The sequence below is a fragment of the Salmo salar genome, chromosome 12 (genome assembly GCF_965601325.2).
Source record: "Salmo salar chromosome 12, fSalSal1, whole genome shotgun sequence".
Taxonomy (NCBI): Eukaryota; Metazoa; Chordata; class Actinopteri; order Salmoniformes; family Salmonidae; genus Salmo; species Salmo salar.
In genome coordinates this window covers 96,360,931-96,386,491 of record NC_138302.1, presented here as the reverse complement: position 1 = coordinate 96,386,491, position 25,561 = coordinate 96,360,931, and the positions used below count along the sequence as shown (strand labels likewise).

At 45.1% G+C, this 25,561-nt stretch overlaps 1 protein-coding gene across 1 annotated transcript in view; it reads right to left on the bottom strand.

The window, feature by feature from the left end:
* Positions 1 to 968: 968 nt before the first annotated feature.
* gli1 (GLI family zinc finger 1) overlaps positions 969 to 25,561 on the bottom strand; it is a 144,346-nt gene continuing 119,753 nt past the window's right edge. Inside the window, exons 7-17 of the mRNA XM_045691921.2 lie at positions 25,447 to 25,554; positions 24,965 to 25,102; positions 20,765 to 20,914; positions 13,890 to 14,054; positions 13,234 to 13,479; positions 12,630 to 12,942; positions 11,969 to 12,208; positions 11,357 to 11,613; positions 4,727 to 4,894; positions 3,413 to 4,576; positions 969 to 3,183 (exon numbers count right to left, since the gene is read on the bottom strand). Coding sequence (XP_045547877.2) covers positions 2,260 to 3,183; positions 3,413 to 4,576; positions 4,727 to 4,894; positions 11,357 to 11,613; positions 11,969 to 12,208; positions 12,630 to 12,942; positions 13,234 to 13,479; positions 13,890 to 14,054; positions 20,765 to 20,914; positions 24,965 to 25,102; positions 25,447 to 25,554 — 3,873 coding nt within the window. The 3' untranslated portion in view covers positions 969 to 2,259. The remainder of the gene's footprint in view (positions 3,184 to 3,412; positions 4,577 to 4,726; positions 4,895 to 11,356; positions 11,614 to 11,968; positions 12,209 to 12,629; positions 12,943 to 13,233; positions 13,480 to 13,889; positions 14,055 to 20,764; positions 20,915 to 24,964; positions 25,103 to 25,446; positions 25,555 to 25,561) is intronic.

Below are 25,561 nucleotides of genomic sequence, written 5' to 3'. Positions count from 1 at the left end.
CTGATTCTATCTCTATAGTCAGAGGGCCTATACACGTTAATGTACCTCAGATACACTACCTCAAACCAGTACACCCAATTCCTTACAAACCCGGTTGAACATGTTCAGGGTAAGTGAAGGCATTGTTAAGACCCTGTAAACAACAGTACGTACAGCAGGGGATGGGAGTTCGGTCCTGTAAGACAGTACTGCCCAAAAATATACTTTATGTTTTAGTTTATTCGGTGGTGCCACCTTTCTCTCTCTCTCTCTCCCTCCCCATCTCTCTTTTATTCTCTGTACCTCTTATGCCCCATATATACATTTAGACAAAGGCACTTTTTATATTCTTCTCCGATAACTCCTATAATTGTAAAAGAGTGAGCTGCTTTAAGAACACTTAGCTAGTGTAAACGTGGAACTTGTATGGGGTGCAAACAAGCTCTCTGTCTAAAAACATGGTCTCTTTACTGTACAACACATTCAGATTATGGAAGCAGATTCATGCCAAAAAGGCCTCTGCGTGAATACTGATATGTTATCATTATGATGTGCTTGTGTCATCACTATTGTGTGTGTGTGTCATCATTATGTGTGTGTGTCATCCCTATGTGCTTGTGTCATCACTATCGTGTGTGTGTGTGTGTCATCATTATGTGTGTGTGTCATCACTATGTGCTTGTGTCATCATTATGTGTGTCATCACTATCGTGTGTGTGTCATCACTATCGTGTGTGTGTCATCACTATCGTGTGTGTGTCATCACTATCGTGTGTGTGTCATCACTATCGTGTGTGTGTCATCATTATGTGTGTGTGTCATCATTATGTGTGTCATCACTATGTGCTTGTGTCATCACTATCGTGTGTGTGTCATCATTATGTGTGTGTGTCATCACTATGTGTTTGTGTCATCACTATGTGCTTGTGTCATCACTATCGTGTGTGTGTGCATCAGGGCTCACTGGCGTGTCCCGGTGTGTGCATCACTATCGTGTGTGTGTTATCACTATGTGCTGTGTGTCATCACTATCGTGTGTGTGTCATCACTATCGTGTGTGTGTCATCACTATCGTGTGTGTGTCATCACTATGTGTGTGTGTTATCACTATGTGTGTGTGTCATCATTATGTGTGTCATCACTATCGTGTGTGTGTCATCACTATCGTGTGTGTGTCATCACTATGTGTGTGTGTCATCATTATGTGTGTCATCACTATCGTGTGTGTGTCATCACTATGTGTGTGTGTCATCACTATGTGTGTGTGTCATCATTATGTGTGTCATCACTATCGTGTGTGTGTCCCTGACAGGAGTGTGTCCCTGACAGGAGTGTGTCCCTGACAGGAGTGTGTCCCTGGGAATACAGATGAATCTTCAAAGCAGTCAGGTGTCTATGAGTCATTGTTTTACATTCTTCCTTGGAGCAGCTCTGTTTTCCTCAGTTGTCATTACAGAAGAGTTAGGCCCTGGAATTCCACAAGCAGTCCACGACACAGACATTAGAGTTCCATCACTGTCACTGTCAACATTGTCATATACACAGCATATACATGTCTAACTTATTTACATCGCAGTACCCTCTCTGTTGCCCTAAAGAACCTCTATGACTGAAATGACAATCATTACGGTGATGATGTCCTTACGGTGGTGATGTCGTTATGGCGTTGACGTTGTTATGGTGATGACAGTCATTTCAGGCAAACAGTTCTGTGTCAAGCAACGGTTTTGTACCAAACAAAAGTTTTGTTCCAAGCAACAGTTTTGTTCCGAGCAACAGTATTGTTCCGAGCAACAGTATTGTACCAAGCAACAGTATTGTACCGAGCAACAGTATTGTACCAAGCAACAGTATTGTACCGAGCAACAGTATTGTACCAAGCAACAGTATTGTACCGAGCAACAGTATTGTACCAAGCAATTCCAAAGTCAGTCATCTTCTCGTGAGACAAGAGAACACAGTGATCAAGATCAGTAGGCACCTTTGGTTTGGTTTAAAGTCCTCTAAGGAGTAGCTACTATGTATCTGTCCATCCTGGCCAGGGACAGAACATATCTGTGTGAGGCCAAGAGAAAGGAGACATATTTTCAGTACCTTTACTCTACACAGTCATTTCCTGTAACTTTATGTTAAGAGGTAAGCTAACACCAACGGGCTGTGGCCCTAGGGTCCACTCTAGGACAGTCTAGGTACTTGTACTACGACAATATCTTCAGTTACTTAGTCTCTTAAGACAGAGGGATGAGCCCCTCTAATCAACTTTATGAGTGTGTTCGGGTTCTAAGACAGGGTATTCAGGTACTTGTTCTCATCAGCCAGAGAGGTGAGCATGGAGGTCATGTCCCCTACAGCCATGTTGGGGAGCACAGAGGAGGGCAGGGTGGTGGAGGTCTGTGGGGTGGTGAGACGGGACGAGGTCTGGGATGAACCTCCATGGAGAGGTGGGTTGACGGGGCTGAAGGACGAGGGGTCTGGGTCATCAATGATGGAGGTAAAGTCTATCTGGGCATTATCCAGATCCACGTTCTCCAGAGCATTGGAGATGGGGGTGGACTCATGGGGGTAGCCCAGCGGGGCAGACTTGTTCCTCTGATGGTCCATATGGGTTACCAGGTGCCCCTGGTGCTGGTTGAGGCAGGGCCCGGTCTGGGTTGGGTCCTGGTGAGGATGGGTGATCCGTTGGATTTGGATCTGCTGCTTGTCCATGTCAAGGTGCTGCATGTGGATCTGCCCCGAGTAATACATGTTGCTATTGTTGGAGGGAGAGAAGATCTCCTGATGGGTCTGAGGGCCCTGGACAGGGGGCAGTCGGACTGCTCTCCTTGGGCTGGAGGTAGACTGGACTGGGCTGAGGTGTGGAGGACTGCCCAGGTACCCTCCTCCTGGCAGGGACTGGAGGCTATTCTGCCTGATGAGAGGCTTCCGGCCCTGGGGTGGTCTAGGAACCACAGGGACTCCCATTTCCTGGCTGTAGCAGGACCCTGGCCGTCCAGGCAGGCTCATCATGGGGACCTCATTAGGTGGGATGGAGGAGCCGGAGCCGGGGCCTCCTCGGCTATGGCCTGGTGGGATCATCAGGTTCTGGTTGGTGGAATAACCTGGGAAGCTGGAGTCTGGGTTGGGGTAGAGGTTTTGTTGGTGTTGTTGCTGAGGCTGGTGTTGGTGATGCTGGGGACTAGGATGCTGCTGCTGCATCATGGCCACCTGAGTCAAATCAAATGAGATCAACATTTAGTTTAAAGTGCTATCATTAATAATTCAAGACAAGCAAGGAAACACATTATCTTCAGGAAATGTCCTTTGAAAACGCCACAAAACACTTTACTATAAAAGAGGGGAAATAAAGAGGAGAAGAAGACAGAGGGTGAGGGGAAAGAGAAGACAAAGGGTGAGGGGAAACAGAAGAAGACAAAGGGTGAGGGGAAACAGTCACCTGTTGTCCTGTCATGTCCATGCTGTCTGACAGAGGAAGGGGTTTTCCCTCTGCTGCTATCCCACTCTGGTCCTGCTCCTGACCCCACAACAGAGCCTGCTGGGACTGCACATAGTTCCTCACCATCATCTCCTTCACATGCATCATTGGTGTCTGAGACCGGCCCCCAGGCCCCAGACCAGCTGACCCCACGATGAGGCCCCCGATTTGCTGCTGCCCCTGTTGCATGGAGGCCTGGTTCTGGTTCTCCATCCCTCCACCATGGAAGTTACAGGAGGGGTTAGTAGTCCTCATCATGCCTTGGCCAGGTTGCCCCTGCTGGGGGTAACTCTGAGGGGACATGGGTCCCATGGGCATAGGTGTCTGCCCTGGGTGGGGCCTCTGCTGTTGTTGGTGTTGGTGGAGCTGCTTTTGGCAGGCGTCTGGGTTGGCAAGGGCTGGATGATACTGCTGCTGCTCTGGTTTGATGTTCAGATTCTGGTGGCCTCCATCTGGGCCTTGGGTGTACAGACTCTGCTGGCTGCTGTAGAGACCCTGTGTCTGGGCTTGGCCCTGCATAGAGCCCTGGTCCTGGTACTGCATCCCTGTCTGGAGGGTTCCATGAGGGGTCTGGACCTGACTGCTCTCCTCCCAGGGCCCTGCACCTCCATCGGGCCCTGCTTGGCCCAGGTGGGGGTAGTGTGGTTCAGAGGGGCTGAGCTGGCAGGTACTCATGCTGTACTCAGCCTGCTGTAGCAAGGTGCTAGACATCTCCTCTGGGTGGATGGGTCCCCCTTGCCCCATCTGGCCCTGGCCTGGTCCCCTGGTAGTACCCTGGTAGTGCACACCCTGCATGGACGTCTCTGTCGCTCGCTGATAGCCCTGCTCTGGGCAGCCCAGGCTGTCGTGGCTGGGTGATAACTGGCTGGAGGGACCCCCCATGTGGTGGTTCTGGTAGCCCAGGAAGCCTCTCTCTCCTGGGGGAAGCATCATGCCATGGTCCCTGGCATCCACGGTTCCACCATGTGCGTCCATGGCCATGGCCTCCATCATGACGTTCTCGGTGATGCTGGGTGGCCGCGGAGATAACATATGGCGGGTGATGTTGGCGTCTGACCCACAATGCTGCAGGGCGTTCCTCCGGCCCATCATGGCTAGGTTGTTCAGGCTATTGAAGCGTTGCACCTTGGGAAACAAATTCAAATCAACATTTGTTTTAAGTGTTTAACAAATACATGTTTCTACTACTACTACTACTACTACTACTACTACTACACTACACTACACTACACTACACTACACTACACTACACATAATAATAATAATAACAACAACCTTGGGAAGGGCATGGGGGTTGCCAGTGGAGCGGACGGGGTCACTGGAGCGCCGGGTGGCATTCCCTGGGGCTTGGTGGGGGTAGATGACCCCAGTGCCATACTCTCCCGTGTTGGCACTTTGTCTCCTGGGACCGCCATACTGCAGGAACGCTGGCAGCGGCTGACCCTGGGAATAATTCAAATAATAATACACTTTATTTGTATTAGGGAGCAGTCCAAATGTACACAATTGTTACCCCAGAGGAAAATGGGGCAGGGTCATGCTTTTTCAATTTCAGTCAGGGGGAGGGTTTAGTATGTTTAGTATGTTTACCTCTAGTCAGGGGGAGGGTTTAGTATGTTTACCTCTAGTCAGGGGGAGGGTTTAGTATGTTTACCTCTAGTCAGGGGGAGGGTTTAGTATGTTTACCTCTAGTCAGGGGGAGGGTTTAGTATGTTTACCTCTAGTCAGGGGGAGGGTTTAGTATGTTTACCTCTAGTCAGGGGGAGGGTTTAGTATGTTTACCTCTAGTCAGGGGGAGGGTTTAGTATGTTTACCTCTAGTCAGGGGGAGGGTTTAGTATGTTTACCTCTAGTCAGGGGAGGGTTTAGTATGTTTACCTCTAGTCAGGGGGAGGGTTTAGTATGTTTACCTCTAGTCAGGGGGAGGGTTTAGTATGTTTACCTCTAGTCAGGGGGAGGGTTTAGTATGTTTACCTCTAGTCAGGGGGAGGGTTTAGTATGTTTACCTCTAGTCAGGGGGAGGGTTTAGTATGTTTACCTCTAGTCAGGGGGAGGGTTTAGTATGTTTACCTCTAGTCAGGGGGAGGGTTTAGTATGTTTACCTCTAGTCAGGGGGAGGGTTTAGTATGTTTACCTCTAGTCAGGGGGAGGGTTTAGTATGTTTACCTCTAGTCAGGGGGAGGGTTTAGTATGTTTACCTCTAGTCAGGGGGAGGGTTTAGTATGTTTACCTCTAGTCAGGGGGAGGGTTTAGTATGTTTACCTCTAGTCAGGGGGAGGGTTTAGTATGTTTACCTCTAGTCAGGGGGAGGGTTTAGTATGTTTACCTCTAGTCAGGGGGAGGGTTTAGTATGTTTACCTCTAGTCAGGGGGAGGGTTTAGTATGTTTACCTCTAGTCAGGGGGAGGGTTTAGTATGTTTACCTCTAGTCAGGGGGAGGGTTTAGTATGTTTACCTCTAGTCAGGGGGAGGGTTTAGTATGTTTACCTCTAGTCAGGGGGAGGGTTTAGTATGTTTACCTCTAGTCAGGGGGAGGGTTTAGTATGTTTACCTCTAGTCAGGGGAGGGTTTAGTATGTTTACCTCTAGTCAGGGGAGGGTTTAGTATGTTTACCTCTAGTCAGGGGGAGGGTTTAGTATGTTTACCTCTAGTCAGGGGGAGGGTTTAGTATGTTTACCTCTAGTCAGGGGGAGGGTTTAGTATGTTTACCTCTAGTCAGGGGGAGGGTTTAGTATGTTTACCTCTAGTCAGGGGGAGGGTTTAGTATGTTTACCTCTAGTCAGGGGGAGGGTTTAGTATGTTTACCTCTAGTCAGGGGGAGGGTTTAGTATGTTTACCTCTAGTCAGGGGGAGGGTTTAGTATGTTTACCTCTAGTCAGGGGGAGGGTTTAGTATGTTTACCTCTAGTCAGGGGGAGGGTTTAGTATGTTTACCTCTAGTCAGGGGGAGGGTTTAGTATGTTTACCTCTAGTCAGGGGGAGGGTTTAGTATGTTTACCTCTAGTCAGGGGGAGGGTTTAGTATGTTTACCTCTAGTCAGGGGGAGGGTTTAGTATGTTTACCTCTAGTCAGGGGGAGGGTTTAGTATGTTTACCTCTAGTCAGGGGGAGGGTTTAGTATGTTTACCTCTAGTCAGGGGGAGGGTTTAGTATGTTTACCTCTAGTCAGGGGGAGGGTTTAGTATGTTTACCTCTAGTCAGGGGGAGGGTTTAGTATGTTTACCTCTAGTCAGGGGGAGGGTTTAGTATGTTTACCTCTAGTCAGGGGGAGGGTTTAGTATGTTTACCTCTAGTCAGGGGGAGGGTTTAGTATGTTTACCTCTAGTCAGGGGGAGGGTTTAGTATGTTTACCTCTAGTCAGGGGGAGGGTTTAGTATGTTTACCTCTAGTCAGGGGGAGGGTTTAGTATGTTTACCTCTAGTCAGGGGGAGGGTTTAGTATGTTTACCTCTAGTCAGGGGGAGGGTTTAGTATGTTTACCTCTAGTCAGGGGGAGGGTTTAGTATGTTTACCTCTAGTCAGGGGAGGGTTTAGTATGTTTACCTCTAGTCAGGGGGAGGGTTTAGTATGTTTACCTCTAGTCAGGGGGAGGGTTTAGTATGTTTACCTCTAGTCAGGGGGAGGGTTTAGTATGTTTACCTCTAGTCAGGGGGAGGGTTTAGTATGTTTACCTCTAGTCAGGGGGAGGGTTTAGTATGTTTACCTCTAGTCAGGGGGAGGGTTTAGTATGTTTACCTCTAGTCAGGGGGAGGGTTTAGTATGTTTACCTCTAGTCAGGGGGAGGGTTTAGTATGTTTACCTCTAGTCAGGGGGAGGGTTTAGTATGTTTACCTCTAGTCAGGGGGAGGGTTTAGTATGTTTACCTCTAGTCAGGGGGAGGGTTTAGTATGTTTACCTCTAGTCAGGGGGAGGGTTTAGTATGTTTACCTCTAGTCAGGGGGAGGGTTTAGTATGTTTACCTCTAGTCAGGGGGAGGGTTTAGTATGTTTACCTCTAGTCAGGGGGAGGGTTTAGTATGTTTACCTCTAGTCAGGGGGAGGGTTTAGTATGTTTACCTCTAGTCAGGGGGAGGGTTTAGTATGTTTACCTCTAGTCAGGGGGAGGGTTTAGTATGTTTACCTCTAGTCAGGGGGAGGGTTTAGTATGTTTACCTCTAGTCAGGGGGAGGGTTTAGTATGTTTACCTCTAGTCAGGGGGAGGGTTTAGTATGTTTACCTCTAGTCAGGGGGAGGGTTTAGTATGTTTACCTCTAGTCAGGGGGAGGGTTTAGTATGTTTACCTCTAGTCAGGGGGAGGGTTTAGTATGTTTACCTCTAGTCAGGGGGAGGGTTTAGTATGTTTACCTCTAGTCAGGGGGAGGGTTTAGTATGTTTACCTCTAGTCAGGGGGAGGGTTTAGTATGTTTACCTCTAGTCAGGGGGAGGGTTTAGTATGTTTACCTCTAGTCAGGGGGAGGGTTTAGTATGTTTACCTCTAGTCAGGGGAGGGTTTAGTATGTTTACCTCTAGTCAGGGGGAGGGTTTAGTATGTTTACCTCTAGTCAGGGGGAGGGTTTAGTATGTTTACCTCTAGTCAGGGGGAGGGTTTAGTATGTTTACCTCTAGTCAGGGGGAGGGTTTAGTATGTTTACCTCTAGTCAGGGGGAGGGTTTAGTATGTTTACCTCTAGTCAGGGGGAGGGTTTAGTATGTTTACCTCTAGTCAGGGGGAGGGTTTAGTATGTTTACCTCTAGTCAGGGGGAGGGTTTAGTATGTTTACCTCTAGTCAGGGGGAGGGTTTAGTATGTTTACCTCTAGTCAGGGGGAGGGTTTAGTATGTTTACCTCTAGTCAGGGGGAGGGTTTAGTATGTTTACCTCTAGTCAGGGGGAGGGTTTAGTATGTTTACCTCTAGTCAGGGGGAGGGTTTAGTATGTTTACCTCTAGTCAGGGGAGGGTTTAGTATGTTTACCTCTAGTCAGGGGGAGGGTTTAGTATGTTTACCTCTAGTCAGGGGGAGGGTTTAGTATGTTTACCTCTAGTCAGGGGAGGGTTTAGTATGTTTACCTCTAGTCAGGGGGAGGGTTTAGTATGTTTACCTCTAGTCAGGGGGAGGGTTTAGTATGTTTACCTCTAGTCAGGGGGAGGGTTTAGTATGTTTACCTCTAGTCAGGGGGAGGGTTTAGTATGTTTACCTCTAGTCAGGGGAGGGTTTAGTATGTTTACCTCTAGTCAGGGGGAGGGTTTAGTATGTTTACCTCTAGTCAGGGGGAGGGTTTAGTATGTTTACCTCTAGTCAGGGGAGGGTTTAGTATGTTTACCTCTAGTCAGGGGGAGGGTTTAGTATGTTTACCTCTAGTCAGGGGGAGGGTTTAGTATGTTTACCTCTAGTCAGGGGGAGGGTCATGTCATTTGTAATCAATTACATGTCATATTGCTCTGGGTTTGAGAATGAGTTGGTTAGTACAGTGTCTCGATGTGTGCCCGATGATGCCCCTCATCCCTGATTCTCTGCTGGGTGTGCAATATCAAGTGTGCCTAGTGTGGTCTCAATAAAATGATCCATAGTCTATACTACAGGCCAGGGGTATTGAACTCTTAACCAACGAGCAACAGTCCTTCAAAAATAAAAAATCATCACTGAGCGAATTTCAGGTATGCTGAGCGCAAATTTGAATGTTGTGAAAATTCTGTGCAACTTCTGGTAGGCGTTTACTGTGAACACTGAGGCTGTACCCACTTCAAGTTACAGTTTTAACATTGGTAAAGTTAGGGTACTGTGGATATTTGATCATAATGTAGGCCTACACTACCAGAGTGGCTTACCATCAAAAACAATGGATAAAAATGCATCTGGCAATGTATCCCATAACATTTTAACATGGAAACAGCTGTTCTATCATTCAGCCTACAGTAGCAGCCAATGTGTGGTGTTCAATGTAGTCCTACATTCCATGAGACTTAAAAAAAAACATGCAGGGCTTGACATTAACCTGTCAATGAATTATTATTCCTATATTACAGAGAATCAGACATATTATTCTACCCTCTGCCTATTGGCTACTTAGCTTACTCGAGACCGTCTCTAAAAAAAAGCTCTTTGCCTGACTCGATTTTCTAAGAAGGCTAGAAATGCACACGTTGTGCTCTAGTAGGAAGTAATCACTCCCCCATTTCTGACTAGAAATGATCTATAACTGCGCTAATAACTCACTAACTAGCAAAGAATATGAACAAATGTGCACTGGTGGCTACATGCAGCTCTCACTTTGATCTCAAAACAAGCTCATCTACCGACGACCGCTCATGCTGTAAACACAGTCCAGTTCTAAGTGAATGGCACAGATCCATATATGGAAATGGTTATTTACATATAGGCCTATTGTGAATGGCCCGCTACGCTATGAAACCACACACTACTGAATCATTCCCACAGTGAATGGCCCGCTACGCTATGAAACCACACACTATTGAATCATTCCCACAGTGAATGGCCCGCTACGCTATGAAACCACACACTATTGAATCATTCCCACAGTGAATGGCCCGCTACGCTATGAAACCACACACTATTGAATCATTCCCACAGTGAATGGCCCGCTACGCTATGAAACCACACACTATTGAATCATTCCCACAGTGAATGGCCCGCTACGCTATGAAACCACACACTATTGAATCATTCCCACAGTGAATGGCCCGCTACGCTATGAAACCACACACTATTGAATCATTCCCACAGTGAATGGCCCGCTACGCTATGAAACCACACACTATTGAATCATTCCCACAGTGAATGGCCCGCTACGCTATGAAACCACACACTATTGAATCATTCCCACAGTGAATGGCCCGCTACGCTATGAAACCACACACTATTGAATCATTCCCACAGTGAATGGCCCGCTACGCTATGAAACCACACACTATTGAATCATTCCCACAGTGAATGGCCCGCTACGCTATGAAACCACACACTATTGAATCATTCCCACAGTGAATGGCCCGCTACGCTATGAAACCACACACTATTGAATCATTCCCACAGTGAATGGCCCGCTACGCTATGAAACCACACACTATTGAATCATTCCCACAGTGAATGGCCCGCTACGCTATGAAACCACACACTATTGAATCATTCCCACAGTGAATGGCCCGCTACGCTATGAAACCACACACTATTGCAGAGACTTTGATATTACTGGCCGCAACTGATATGGTGAAAATGTGTGGGGAGGCGGAGGCACAGAAACTCACATCAATACGTTTTGTCAGATAACACTGTTAAACTAAGTATTTATGCTACTGAAAGCAATCAACAGGGAATTCTGAACGACTCAAAAACTCCCCAGCTTATGCTCTCCAAATTGACGTTAGCTGTGAGGGCCGAGATGCCCGTAAATTGACTTTTGTTCGCTCTACGTGTCGGAGGATTCACGAGGACATATTGTTCTGTTTCATGATTCCCGAGCATGCAAAGGCACAGTGTGCTGCGTGGCTATATTGATGAAAAACTGATTCCATGGGATCGAATCGTGGGCTTTAGCATAGATGGGGCTCTATCTATGGCGGGATAGCGGGCAGACCTCTACACTCTAGTTATGAATGTGGCTCACTCTACCATATGGACACATTGTATAATACACCCACTGAGCAAGAATGGATACACCGAGAGCAACCGGCGGCAAAAGAGCTGAGCACAGAACTCTTGAGATATATTGCAGCTGGTAACTTCCATCATAAACTACATCAAACCACATCCAGTGTTCACAAAACTATCTGGAGATATGTGATCAGAGCGTGACAATGTTCCCACTGAGGCTTGGTGGTTATTGAGGGGGAGTTTTTGGAAAGATTTTTTTCGCATTGAGAGTGGAATACAAACACATATAAGGAATAAGATATTAAGAAGACAAAGACAAGTGTTCACCTGGTACTCGCTGAGGAAGCCTCCTCTTCTCCTCGCCGTTCCTGGTCCCTGCTCCATACTGGGTAGTGGAGTGGGGGGTGGGCCGCCAGTGGCTGCTGCATACTTAGCCTTCAGGCTGTACTGCTGGGCTGGCGTTAGACTAGACATTTCTGGTAACCCTCCTCCTGCGCCACCTACACCACGGCAGGGTCCTCCTCTGCAGCTGGTCTCAGGGGGGACGGGGTCACCTCCTCCCTGGTCAGAACCCAGGAACCCTGCTGGAAATGTTAAAAACATGTTGGAAATATAATGCTATAAACGATCAAAATAAAGAGACTAGCACACTCCATATGTAAACTTCCAGTCATTTATTGGGTATTTACCAACTTTTCAGCATCACTGTGTCTTTTTCACACAAACTATTTATTTCTGGGTGTGCGCCAGCTCATGTTTTCTTTATTCAAATAGAATGCTTACACACATTTTATTGTAAAACCAATTTTATTGTAATACTTTCACAAACATTATAAATACTACTTTGGAGTGTATTTTGTTTGTCCCTAAATACATTTAGGTCATTTTATAGGCCATGGAACATGTTAGAATTACAAACAGCATCTTGTGTGAACCCACCTCCTCCTCCTAGCTGGGAGACGTCGCTGGAGCGCCGGCTGGAGAGGTAGGGGGAAACCATGGAAGAACGACGGCTCACTGTGTAGGCCGAGCTCATGCTGCTGGTGCCACTCCCCCTCCGGTCACTGATAGGACAGACCATGCCAGAGGATCCACCCCCCAGCTCGTGATTGGACAGTTCCATGACTCGGCGGTTGGAGAGGAGGGCCGAGGGAGAACACATCCCTCCCATCATCTCCCCTGGACCACATGGAGGAACAAAGCAGGACTAGAATCATCAGGTTAACAGTCTAGAAGTGGCACAGACAATACTACAACAGGAAAGAGAGCTAGAATTATTTTAAAGTGAATATTTATTTTTTTGTGTAATCTAGTGATACGTGTAAGATATGATCTTATCATCGTACTGATTTTATCACAATGAGAATAATTTGTTTAATTTTAATTAGTTTAAACTCTTCAAAGGATGATTAAGATGAAAACATGCATATTTGATCTAAAATCAAGTCAAGTGTCTTCAGTCCAGTACCTGGCAGTACCTTACTATCTGTCAGTCAAGTGTCTTCAGTCCAGTACCTGGCAGTACCTTACTATCTGTCAGTCAAGTGTCTTCAGTCCAGTACCTGGCAGTACCTTACTATCTGTCAGTCAAGTGTAATACCTGTGAGTGCAGGCAGCTTGTTCCCCCCACCACAGCGTCCGGGTGGAGTTGGCCTTCTGATCTGTTTCAGCTTCTCTATCTTCAGGTTCTCTAGTCTCTTCAGGGCATGTGCTGACATGCCCCCCATCCCTGCCCCTGAGCCCCCTGCCTCGCAGCCTCCTCCTGCCCCTCCGTCCTCCAGAGCGGTCAGGTCCTCCAGACTGCCAGCTGCATTCAGGTTCATCTCCACACCGCTGTCGTTGTTGTTGGCGCTCCCCAGTGGAGAGCGCTCGCTACTGCAGGAAGACTGGCCACCCGGGCTGGGCTGAGACTTCTGGAAGAGGGGAGAAGAGAGAGAGAGAGAGAGAGAGAGAGAGAGAGAGAGAGAGAGAGAGAGAGAGAGAGAGAGAGAGAGAGAGAGACAACATGTCACTTAAAACCCCAATCCACATGTTTTACTGTCAAAAACAACCCCACCGCTTGTTTTTCTATAACTGCTGAGGGATGGGACTGGAGAAATGAAACCACTCTCAAATTCATAGAGTCCACAAAATCAACATGAAACCATATTCAAAGGAATACATTGTTTATTTACAAAGACATGGACTCTCCAGTCTAAACTCACCAGAGTGCTCTCAGGTGCCAGCAGTTTGCAGTCCTCCCTGTGTCCAGTCTCCTCTTTCTCCAGCAGCAGTTCACCACGCTGTCCACCAGAGGTCAGTGATGAGCCAGGAGGCCGGGGCCCAGTGTCTCCTCTATGCTTCTTGGTGATGTGAGCCTCAGGGCCATGGACAGTCTTCACGTGCTTCCGCAGAGAGCTGGGGTCTGTGTAGCGCTTCGTACACCCAGAGATCTTACACACGTAAGGCTTCTGCAGAGGGATAGGAGGACACAACTCAGCACACATGATTACACACGTCAGACGGTTTTAATTTCAAAGTGATTTCTTAGGCCATCTGTCTTTCAAATAGTATTTCAGAAAACATTAGATACATCTGTGAGATAAATTATAGATATCGATGTAATTCATATTTTATTAATTTTTACAATTTTTATTTAACCTTTATTGAACTAGGAAAGTCAGTTAAGAACAAATTTTGCGCCGCCCTACAGGACTCCCAATCACGGCCGGACGTGACTTAGCCTGGATACTGATAGATTATTCACTAGTTATTTATAACAATTCATAACACAACTTAAATCTATAATTTGAGTGAACAATCCCTTTAAGCAGGTGAGGATGTAAGCAGTTAGTGTGATTGATTGATTTACAGCGTGTACCTCGTTGGAATGTGTGCGGTTCTGATGCTTGGCTCTGTCTGAGGCATTGGAAAAGGCTTTGTTGCAGCCCTCATGTTCACAGACGTATGGTTTCTCCCCAGTATGAGACCTCAGGTGGGTCTTCAGGTTCTCCAGACGAGAGTAGGCCTTATTACAGCCCTCAAACTGAAACAACAGGCATCTTATTACATACAGCCTTCCATCTGAAACAACAGACATCTTATTACAGCCCTCAAACTGAAACAACAGGCATCTTATTACATACAGCCTTCCATCTGAAACAACAGACATCTTATTACATACAGCCTTCCATCTGAAACAACAGACATCTTATTACATACAGCCTTCCATCTGAAACAACAGACATCTTATTACAGCCCTCAAACTGAAACAACAGACATCTTATTACATACAGCCTTCCATCTGAAACAACAGGCATCTTATTACAGCCCTCAAACTGAAACAACAGGCATCTTATTACAGCCCTCAAACTGAAACAACAGACATCTTATTACATACAGCCTTCCATCTGAAACAACAGACATCTTATTACAGCCCTCAAACTGAAACAACAGGCATCTTATTACAGCCCTCAAACTGAAACAACAGGCATCTTATTACAGCCCTCAAACTGAAACAACAGACATCTTATTACAGCCCTCAAACTGAAACAACAGACATCTTATTACAGCCCTCAAACTGAAACAACAGACATCTTATTACAGCCCTCAAACTGAAACAACAGACAATCTTCAAGCTGCATACTGGACCCTATTCCAACTAAACTACTGACAGAGCTGATTCCTGTGCTTGGCCCTCCTGTGTTGAACATAATAAACGGCTCTCTATCCACCGGATGTGTATCAAACTCACTAAAAGTGGCAGTAATAAAGTAATAAAGTAATAAAGCCTCTCTAGAAAAAGCCAAATCTTCCATTCCTCTCAAAAAATTTGAAAAAGCTGTTGCGCAGCAACTCACTGCCTTCCTGAAGACAAACAATATATACGAAACGCTTCAGTCTGGTTTTAGACGCCATCATAGCACTGAGACTGCACTTGTGAAGGTGGTAAATTACATTTTAATGGTGTCAGACAGAGGCTCTGCATCTGTCCTCGTGCTCCTAGACCTTAGTGCTGCTTTTGTTACCATCGATCACCACATTCTTTTGGAGAGATTGGAAACCCAAATTGGTCTACACGGACAAGTTCTGGCCTGGTTTAGATCTTATCTGTTGGAAAGATATCAGTTTGTCTCTGTAGATGGTTTGTCCTCTGAAAAATCTATTGTAAATTTCGGTGTTCCTCAAGGCTCCGTTTTAGGACCACTATTGTTTTCACTATATATTTTACCTCTTGGTGATGTCATTCGGAAACATAATGTTAACTTTCACTGCTATGCGGATGACACACAGCTGTACATTTCGATGAAACATGGTGAAGCCCCAAAATTGCACTCCCTGGAAGCCTGTGTTTCAGACATAAGGAAGTGGATGGCAGCAAATGTTCTACTTTTAAACTCAGACAAAACAGAGATGCTAGTTCTAGGTCCCAAGAAACAATGAGATCTTCTGTTGAATCTGACAATTAATCTTGATGGTTGTACAGTCGTCTCAAATAAAACTGTGAAGGACCTTGGCATTACACTGGACCCTGATCTCTCTTTTGACGAACATATCAAGACTGTTTCAAGGACAGCTTTTTTCCATCTACGTAACATTGCAAAAATCTGAAACTTTCTGTCCAAAAATGATGCAGAAAAATGTATCCATGCTTTTGTCACTTCTAGGTTAGACTACCGCAATGCTCTACTTTCTGGCTACCCAGATAAAGCACTAAATAAACTTCAGTTTACACGGCTGCTAGAATCTTGACTAGAACCCCAAAATGTGATCATATTACTCCAGTGCTGGCCACTCTACACTGTTAAGGCTAGGGCTTCCTGTTAAGGCTAGGGCTGTTTTCAAGGTTTTACTGTTAACCTACAAAGCATTACATGGGCTTGCTTCTACCTATCTTTCAGATTTGGTCCTGCCATACATACCTACACATATGCTACGGTCACAAGACGCAGGCCTCCTTACCGTCCCTAGAATTTCTAAGCAAACAGCTGGAGGCAGGGCTTTCTCCTATAGAGCTCAATTTTTATGGAATGGTCTGCCTATCCATGAGAGAGACGCAGACTCGATCTCGACCTTTAAGTCTTTCTTGATGAATCATCTCTTCAGTAGGTCCTATGATTGAGTGTAGTCGGCCCAGGAGGTTGAAGGTGAACGGAACGGCACTGGAGCGACGAACCACCCTTGCTGTCTCTGCCTGGCCGGTTCCCCTCTCTCCAGTGGGATTCTCTGCCTCAAACCCTATTACAGGGGCTGAGTCACTGGCTTACTGGTGCTCTTCCATGCCGTCCCAAGGAGGGGTGCGTCACTTGAGTGGGTTGAGTCACTGACGTGATCTTCCTGTCCGGGTTGGCGCCCCCCCTTGGGTTCGTGCCGTAGGGGAGATCTTCGTGGGCTATACTCGGCCTTGTCTCAGGATAGTAAGTTGGCGGTTGAAGATATCCCTCTAGTGGTGTGGGGGCTGTGCTTTGGCAAAGTGGGTGGGGTTATATCCTGCCTGTTTGACCGTGTCCGGGGGTATCGTCGGACAGGGCCACAGTGTCTCCCGACCCCTCCTGTCTCAGCCTCCAGTAATTATGCTGCAATAGTTTATGTGTTGGGGGGCTAAGGTCAGTATGTTATATCTGGAGTATTTCTCCTGTCTTATCCGGTGTCCTGTGTGAATTTAAGTATGCTCCCTCTAATTCTCTCTCCCTCTTTTCTCTCTCTCTCTCTTTCTCTCGGAGGACCTGAGCCCTAGGACCATGCCCCAGGACTACCTGGCATGATGACTCCTTGCTGTCCCCAGTCCACCTGGTCATGCTGCCGCCCCAGTTTCAACTGTTCTGCCTGCGGCTATGGAACCCTGACCTGTTCACTGGACGTGCTACCTGTCCCAGACCTGCTGTTTTTTTGTTGGAGAGGTAGAGATACTCTGAATGATCGGCTATGAAAAGCCAACTGATATATACTCCTGAGGTGCTGACCTGTTGCACCCTCGACAACCACTGTGATTATTGTTATTTGACCCTGCTGGTCATCTATGAACATTTGAACATCTTGGCCATGTTCTGTTACAGCCAGAAGAGAATTGGCCACCCCTCATAGCCTGGTTCATCTCTAGGTTTCTTCTTAGGTTCCGGCCTTTCTAGGGAGTTTTTCCTAGCCACCGTGCTTCTACACCTGCATTGCTTGCTGTTTGGGGTTTTAGGCTGGGTTTCTGTTCAGCACTTTGTGACATCAGCTGATGTAAGAAGGGCTTTATAAATAAAATGTGATTGATTGATCTTATTACACTCCTCAAACTGAAACAACAGGGATCTTATTACATACAGCCTTCCATCTGAAACAACAGGGATCTTATTACATACAGCCTTCCATCTGAAACAACAGGGATCTTATTACATACAGCCTACCATCTGAAACAACAAGGATCTTATTACATACAGCCTTCCATCTGAAACAACAGGGATCTTATTACATACAGCCTTCCATCTGAAATAACAGGGATCTTATTACATACAGCCTTCCATCTGAAACAACAGGGATCTTATTACATACAGCCTTCCATCTGAAACAACAGGGATATTATTACATACAGCCTTCCATCTGAAATAACAGGGATCTTATTACATACAGCCTTCCATCTGAAACAACAGGGATCTTATTACATACAGCCTACCATCTGAAACAACAAGGATCTTATTACATACAGCCTTCCATCTGAAACAACGGGGATCTTATTACATACAGCCTTCCATCTGAAACAACAGGGATCTTATTACATACAGCCTTCCATCTGAAACAACAGGGATCTTATTACATACAGCCTTCCATCTGAAACAACAGGGATCTTATTACATACAGTCTTCCATCTGAAATAACAGGGATCTTATTACATACAGCCTTCGATCTGAAACAACAGGGATCTTATTACATACAGCCTTCCATCTGAAACAACAGGGATCTTATTACATACAGCCTTCCATCTGAAACAACAGGGATCTTATTACATACAGCCTTCCATCTGAAATAACAGGGATCTTATTACATACAGCCTTCCATCTGAAATAACAGGGATCTTATTACATACAGTCTTCCATCTGAAACAACAGGGATCTTATTACATACAGCCTTCCATCTGAAATAACAGGGATCTTATTACATACAGTCTTCCATCTGAAACAACAGGGATCTTATTACATACAGCCTTCCATCTGAAACAACAGGGATCTTATTACATACAGCCTTCCATCTGAAACAACAGGGATCTTATTACATACAGCCTTCCATCTGAAACAACAGGGATCTTATTACATACAGCCTTCCATCTGAAACAACAGGGATCTTATTACATACAGCCTTCCATCTGAAACAACAGGGATCTTATTACATACAGCCTTCCATCTGAAACAACAGGGATCTTATTACATACAGCCTTCCATCTGAAACAGGGATCTTATTACATACAGCCTTCCATCTGAAACAACAGGGATCTTATTACATACAGCCTTCCATCTGAAACAACAGGGATCTTATTACATACAGCCTTCCATCTGAAACAACAGGGATCTTATTACATACAGCCTTCCATCTGAAACAACAGGGATCTTATTACATACAGCCTTCCATCTGAAACAACAGGGATCTTATTACATACAGCCTTCCATCTGAAATAACAGGGACCTTATTACATACAGCCTTCCATCTGAAATAACAGGGATCTTATTACATACAGCCTTCCATCTGAAATAACAGGGATCTTATTACATACAGCCTTCCATCTGAAACAACAGAGACATCTTATTACATACAGCCTTCCATCTGAAACAGCAAGGATCTTATTACATACAGCCTTCCATCTGAAACAACAGGGATCTTATTACATAGAGCCTTCCATCTGAAATAACAGGGATCTTATTACATACAGCCTTCCATCTGAAACAACAGAGACATCTTATTACATACAGCCTTCCATCTGAAACAACAAGGATCTTATTACATACAGCCTTCCATCTGAAACAACAGGGATCTTATTACATACAGCCTTCCATCTGAAATAACAGGGATCTTATTACATACAGCCTTCCATCTGAAACAACAGGGATCTTATTACATACAGCCTTCCATCTGAAACAACAGGGATCTTATTACATACAGCCTTCCATCTGAAACAGGGATCTTATTACATACAGCCTTCCATCTGAAACAACAGGGATCTTATTACATACAGCCTTCCATCTGAAATAACAGGGATCTTATTACATACAGCCTTCCATCTGAAATAACAGGGATCTTATTACATACAGCCTTCCATCTGAAACAACAGGGATCTTATTACATACAGCCTTCCATCTGAAACAACAGGGATCTTATTACATACAGCCTTCCATCTGAAACAACAGGGATCTTATTACATACAGCCTTCCATCTGAAATAACAGGGATCTTATTACATACAGCCTTCCATCTGAAATAACAGGGATCTTATTACATACAGCCTTCCATCTGAAACAGGGATCTTATTACATACAGCCTTCCATCTGAAACAACAGGGATCTTATTACATACAGCCTTCCATCTGAAATAACAGGGATCTTATTACATACAGCCTTCCATCTGAAATAACAGGGATCTTATTACATACAGCCTTCCATCTGAAATAACAGGGATCTTATTACATACAGCCTTCCATCTGAAACAACAGGGATCTTATTACATACAGCCTTCCATCTGAAACAACAGGGATCTTATTACATACAGCCTTCCATCTGAAACAACAGGGATCTTATTACATACAGCCTTCCATCTGAAATAACAGGGATCTTATTACATACAGCCTTCCATCTCAAATAACAGGGATCTTATTACATACAGCCTTCCATCTGAAACAACAGGGATCTTATTACATACAGCCTTCCATCTGAAATAACAGGGATCTTATTACATACAGCCTTCCATCTGAAATAACAGGGATCTTATTACATACAGCCTTCCATCTGAAACACCAGGGATCTTATTACATACAGCCTTCCATCTGAAACAACAGGGATCTTATTACATACAGCCTTCCATCTGAAACAACAGGGATCTTATTACATACAGCCTTCCATCTGAAACAACAGGGATCTTATTACATACAGCCTTCCATCTGAAACAACAGGGATCTTATTACATACAGCCTTCCATCTGAAATAACAGGGATCTTATTACATACAGCCTTCCATCTGAAACAACAGGAATCTTATTACATACAGCCTTCCATCTGAAACAACAGGGATCTTATTACATACAGCCTTCCATCTGAAACAACAGGGATCTTATTACATACAGCCTTCCATCTGAAATAACAGGGATCTTATTACATACAGCCTTCCATCTGAAATAACAGGGATCTTATTACATACAGCCTTCCATCTGAAACAACAGATACATGTTATTACACTCTGCAAACTGAAACAGATTCACAATGTTTTATAACACCCATCAAATTGAAACACATGTACAAATATACATTATGTAGACTGAAAGCCAACGTTAGATTCAATCAGTGTCAGGTTGAGAATCTCCATAAAAGCCACATACATGCACTGTGAGTATACTACCAGTACTGCACCTCTCTCTCTCTCAAACTGATCTTTGAAACGTAATTATTTGATGAATTAAAAACGTGATTCTAAACTGAATTCAAATTCATTTAACAATCCATTTCAAAGGTCTGTTTGAGAGAAAGAGAGAGAGAGAGAGAGAGAGACCAGGCTACAGTAAGTAGTATACTCACAGTACACTTATGTGGTTTCTCTCCTGTGTGCCTGCGCATGTGAACCACCAGCATGTACTGGGCTTTGAAAGGTCTCTGCTCCCTGGAACACTCCTGCCAGTGGCACACAAACTCCTTCTTCTCTCCGTGGATGTGCTCATTGTTGATGTGCTGTGGAAGAGAGAGATATGTTACTGCCATGTCAAGAGTGTTCAGTCTTTACCAGGATGCTGTGTTATGTGTGGCTCTCCAGGACCAGAGTTAGAGACCACTAAAATAAACTGAGAGTTAGAGACTGTTACTCTAGACTGAGAGTTAGAGACTGTTACTCTAGACTGGGAGTTAGAGACTGTTATTCTAGACTGGGAGTTAGAGACCACTACTCTAGACTGAGAGTTAGAGACTGTTACTCTAGACTGGGAGTTAGAGACTGTTACTCTAGACTGGGAGTTAGAGACTGTTATTCTAGACTGGGAGTTAGAGACTGTTATTCTAGACTGGGAGTTAGAGACTGTTACTCTAGACTGGGAGTTAGAGACTGTTACTCTAGACTGGGAGTTAGAGACTGTTACTCTAGACTGGGAGTTAGAGACTGTTATTCTAGACTGGGAGTTAGAGACTGTTATTCTAGACTGGGAGTTAGAGACTGTTATTCTAGACTGAGAGTTAGAGACTGTTACTCTAGACTGGGAGTTAGAGACTGTTACTCTAGACTGGGAGTTAGAGACTGTTACTCTAGACTGAGAGTTAGAGACTGTTACTCTAGACTGAGAGTTAGAGACTGTTATTCTAGACTGGGAGTTAGAGACTGTTATTCTAGACTGGGAGTTAGAGACCACTACTCTAGACTGAGAGTTAGAGACTGTTACTCTAGACTGAGAGTTAGAGACTGTTACTCTAGACTGGGAGTTAGAGACTGTTATTCTAGACTGAGAGTTAGAGACTGTTACTGTAGACTGAGAGTTAGAGACTGTTACTCTAGACTGAGAGTTAGAGACTGTTACTCTAGACTGAGAGTTAGCGACTGTTATTCTAGACTGGGATTTAGAGACCAATACTCTAGACTGAGAGTTAGAGACTGTTACTCTAGACTGAGAGTTAGAGACTGTTACTCTAGACTGAGGGTTAGAGACTGTTACTCTAGACTGAGAGTTAGAGACTGTTACTCTAGACTGGGAGTTAGAGACTGTTATTCTAGACTGGGAGTTAGAGACTGTTACTCTAGACTGGGAGTTAGAGACTGTTACTCTAGACTGGGAGTTAGAGACTGTTATTCTAGACTGGGAGTTAGAGACTGTTATTCTAGACTGGGAGTTAGAGACTGTTACTCTAGACTGGGAGTTAGAGACTGTTACTCTAGACTGGGAGTTAGAGACTGTTACTCTAGACTGGGAGTTAGAGACTGTTATTCTAGACTGGGAGTTAGAGACTGTTATTCTAGACTGGGAGTTAGAGACTGTTATTCTAGACTGAGAGTTAGAGACTGTTACTCTAGACTGGGAGTTAGAGACTGTTACTCTAGACTGGGAGTTAGAGACTGTTACTCTAGACTGAGAGTTAGAGACTGTTACTCTAGACTGAGAGTTAGAGACTGTTATTCTAGACTGGGAGTTAGAGACTGTTATTCTAGACTGGGAGTTAGAGACCACTACTCTAGACTGAGAGTTAGAGACTGTTACTCTAGACTGAGAGTTAGAGACTGTTACTCTAGACTGGGAGTTAGAGACTGTTATTCTAGACTGAGAGTTAGAGACTGTTACTGTAGACTGAGAGTTAGAGACTGTTACTCTAGACTGAGAGTTAGAGACTGTTACTCTAGACTGAGAGTTAGCGACTGTTATTCTAGACTGGGATTTAGAGACCAATACTCTAGACTGAGAGTTAGAGACTGTTACTCTAGACTGAGGGTTAGAGACTGTTACTCTAGACTGAGAGTTAGAGACTGTTACTCTAGACTGGGAGTTAGAGACTGTTATTCTAGACTGGGAGTTAGAGACTGTTACTCTAGACTGGGAGTTAGAGACTGTTACTCTAGACTGGGAGTTAGAGACTGTTATTCTAGACTGGGAGTTAGAGACTGTTATTCTAGACTGGGAGTTAGAGACTGTTACTCTAGACTGGGAGTTAGAGACTGTTACTCTAGACTGGGAGTTAGAGACTGTTACTCTAGACTGGGAGTTAGAGACTGTTATTCTAGACTGGGAGTTAGAGACTGTTATTCTAGACTGGGAGTTAGAGACTGTTATTCTAGACTGAGAGTTAGAGACTGTTACTCTAGACTGGGAGTTAGAGACTGTTACTCTAGACTGGGAGTTAGAGACTGTTACTCTAGACTGAGAGTTAGAGACTGTTACTCTAGACTGAGAGTTAGAGACTGTTATTCTAGACTGGGAGTTAGAGACTGTTATTCTAGACTGGGAGTTAGAGACCACTACTCTAGACTGAGAGTTAGAGACTGTTACTCTAGACTGAGAGTTAGAGACTGTTACTCTAGACTGGGAGTTAGAGACTGTTATTCTAGACTGAGAGTTAGAGACTGTTACTGTAGACTGAGAGTTAGAGACTGTTACTCTAGACTGAGAGTTAGAGACTGTTACTCTAGACTGAGAGTTAGCGACTGTTATTCTAGACTGGGATTTAGAGACCAATACTCTAGACTGAGAGTTAGAGACTGTTACTCTAGACTGAGAGTTAGAGACTGTTACTCCAGACTGGGAGTTAGAGACTGTTACTCTAGACTGAGAGTTAGAGACTGTTACTCTAGACTGGGAGTTAGAGACTGTTACTCTAGACTGAGAGTTAGAGACTGTTACTCTAGACTGAGAGTTAGAGACTGTTACTCTAGACTGAGAGTTAGAGACTGTTATTCTAGACTGAGAGTTAGAGACCAATACTCTAGACTGAGAGTTAGAGACTGTTACTCTAGACTGAGAGTTAGAGACTGTTACTCTAGACTGAGAGTTAGAGACTGTTACTCTAGACTGAGAGTTAGAGACTGTTACTCTAGACTGGGAGTTAGAGACTGTTACTCTAGACTGAGAGTTAGAGACTGTTACTCTAGACTGAGAGTTAGAGACTGTTATTCTAGACTGGGAGTTAGAGACCAATACTCTAGACTGAGAGTTAGAGACTGTTACTCTAGACTGAGAGTTAGAGACTGTTACTCTAGACTGGGAGTTAGAGACTGTTATTCTAGACTGTCTCAAACCTTCCTTTCCTCTTCCCTCTCATCTTTCATGTACCTGTAAGGCCAAAACTTTTTCCTCATGACCTGACCGGACAAACTCTTGGCCCTATTGCCCTACTGTAAGATTTGTCCAGGCAGAGTCACATGGTCTGAAAACCCTCCTTCCTGGGCCAATAATGACGTGCACTACCTGTCCCTAATGTATTAATATGCACTAGCCTCTCTTGTCCCTATTCACGTGCACTAGCTTCTCCTGTCCCTATTCACGTGCACTAGCTCCTCCTGTCCCTATTCACATGCACTAGCATCTGCTGTCATTATTCACGTGCACTAGCTGTTCCTGTCCATTTTCACGTGCACTAGTTGCTCCTGTCCGTAATGTACTCACGTGCACTAGCGCCTCCTGTCGCTAATGTATTCACGTGCACTAGCTGCTCCTGTCCGTAATGTACTCACGTGCACTAGCTCCTCCTGTCGCTAATGTATTCACGTGCACTAGCTTCTCCTGTCCCTAATGTATTCACGTGCACTAGCTGCTCCTGTCTCTAATGTATTCACGTGCACTAGCTGCTCCTGTCCCTAATGTACTCACGTGCACTAGCTGCTCCTGTCCCTAATGTATTCACGTGCACTAGCTCCTCCTGTCCCTAATGTACTCACGTGCACTAGCTGCTCCTGTCCCTAATGTATTCACGTGCACTAGCTCCTCCTATCCCTAATGTTCTCACGTGCACTAGCTTCTCCTGTCCCTAATGTATTCACGTGCACTAGCTGCTCCTGTCTCTAATGTATTCACGTGCACTAGCTTCTCCTGTCCCTAATGTACTCACGTGCACTAGCTTCTCTTGTCCCTAATGTATTCACGTGCACTAGCTCCTCCTATCCCTAATGTTCTCACGTGCACTAGCTTCTCCTGTCCCTAATGTATTCACGTGCACTAGCTGCTCCTGTCTCTAATGTATTCACGTGCACTAGCTTCTCCTGTCCCTAATGTACTCACGTGCACTAGCTTCTCTTGTCCCTAATGTACTCACGTGCACTAGCTGCTCCTGCGTGTCAAACTCCTTGCTGCAGCTCTCCCAGTGGCAGTTTGTCTCGTAGATTACCTCTGGCTCCGGTTTCTCCTCCCTATCCAGATCCTCCCGGCAGTCCAGCAGACCCAGCAGAGGATCCTGGGTACAGGTCAAGAGGTCAGGGTTCAACAACACCAGGACGTTCATGGTACTCACATGGCATTACATCAAGTAATGTAAGGGTAGAAGTTGTTAAACACCACATAACATGCACACACAAACCATCTCTGTCTCTCACAATGACCATCTCTCACACAGAAATTGTTAGCAAAATTATACTATGTTTAAAGTTGTGATTGAGTGTTGACTATGTAGTGTTGTTATGTGTGTGTTATGTGTGGTTGTGTGTGGTGTGTATATGTGTGTCTAAGTGTGTAGTGTTACCCGTGGTTGTGTGTGGTGTGTGTGTGTGTGTGTGTGTGTTGTGTAGTGTAATTTGTTACCTGTGTGCCATTGGAAGAAGGGCTGGCCAGGTCTCCCTCGGACCTCTCGTCCAGACATTTAATACTGATCCCATCCATCACACTGCCCAGTCCAGGTTCTGTCTTCAGCTACACA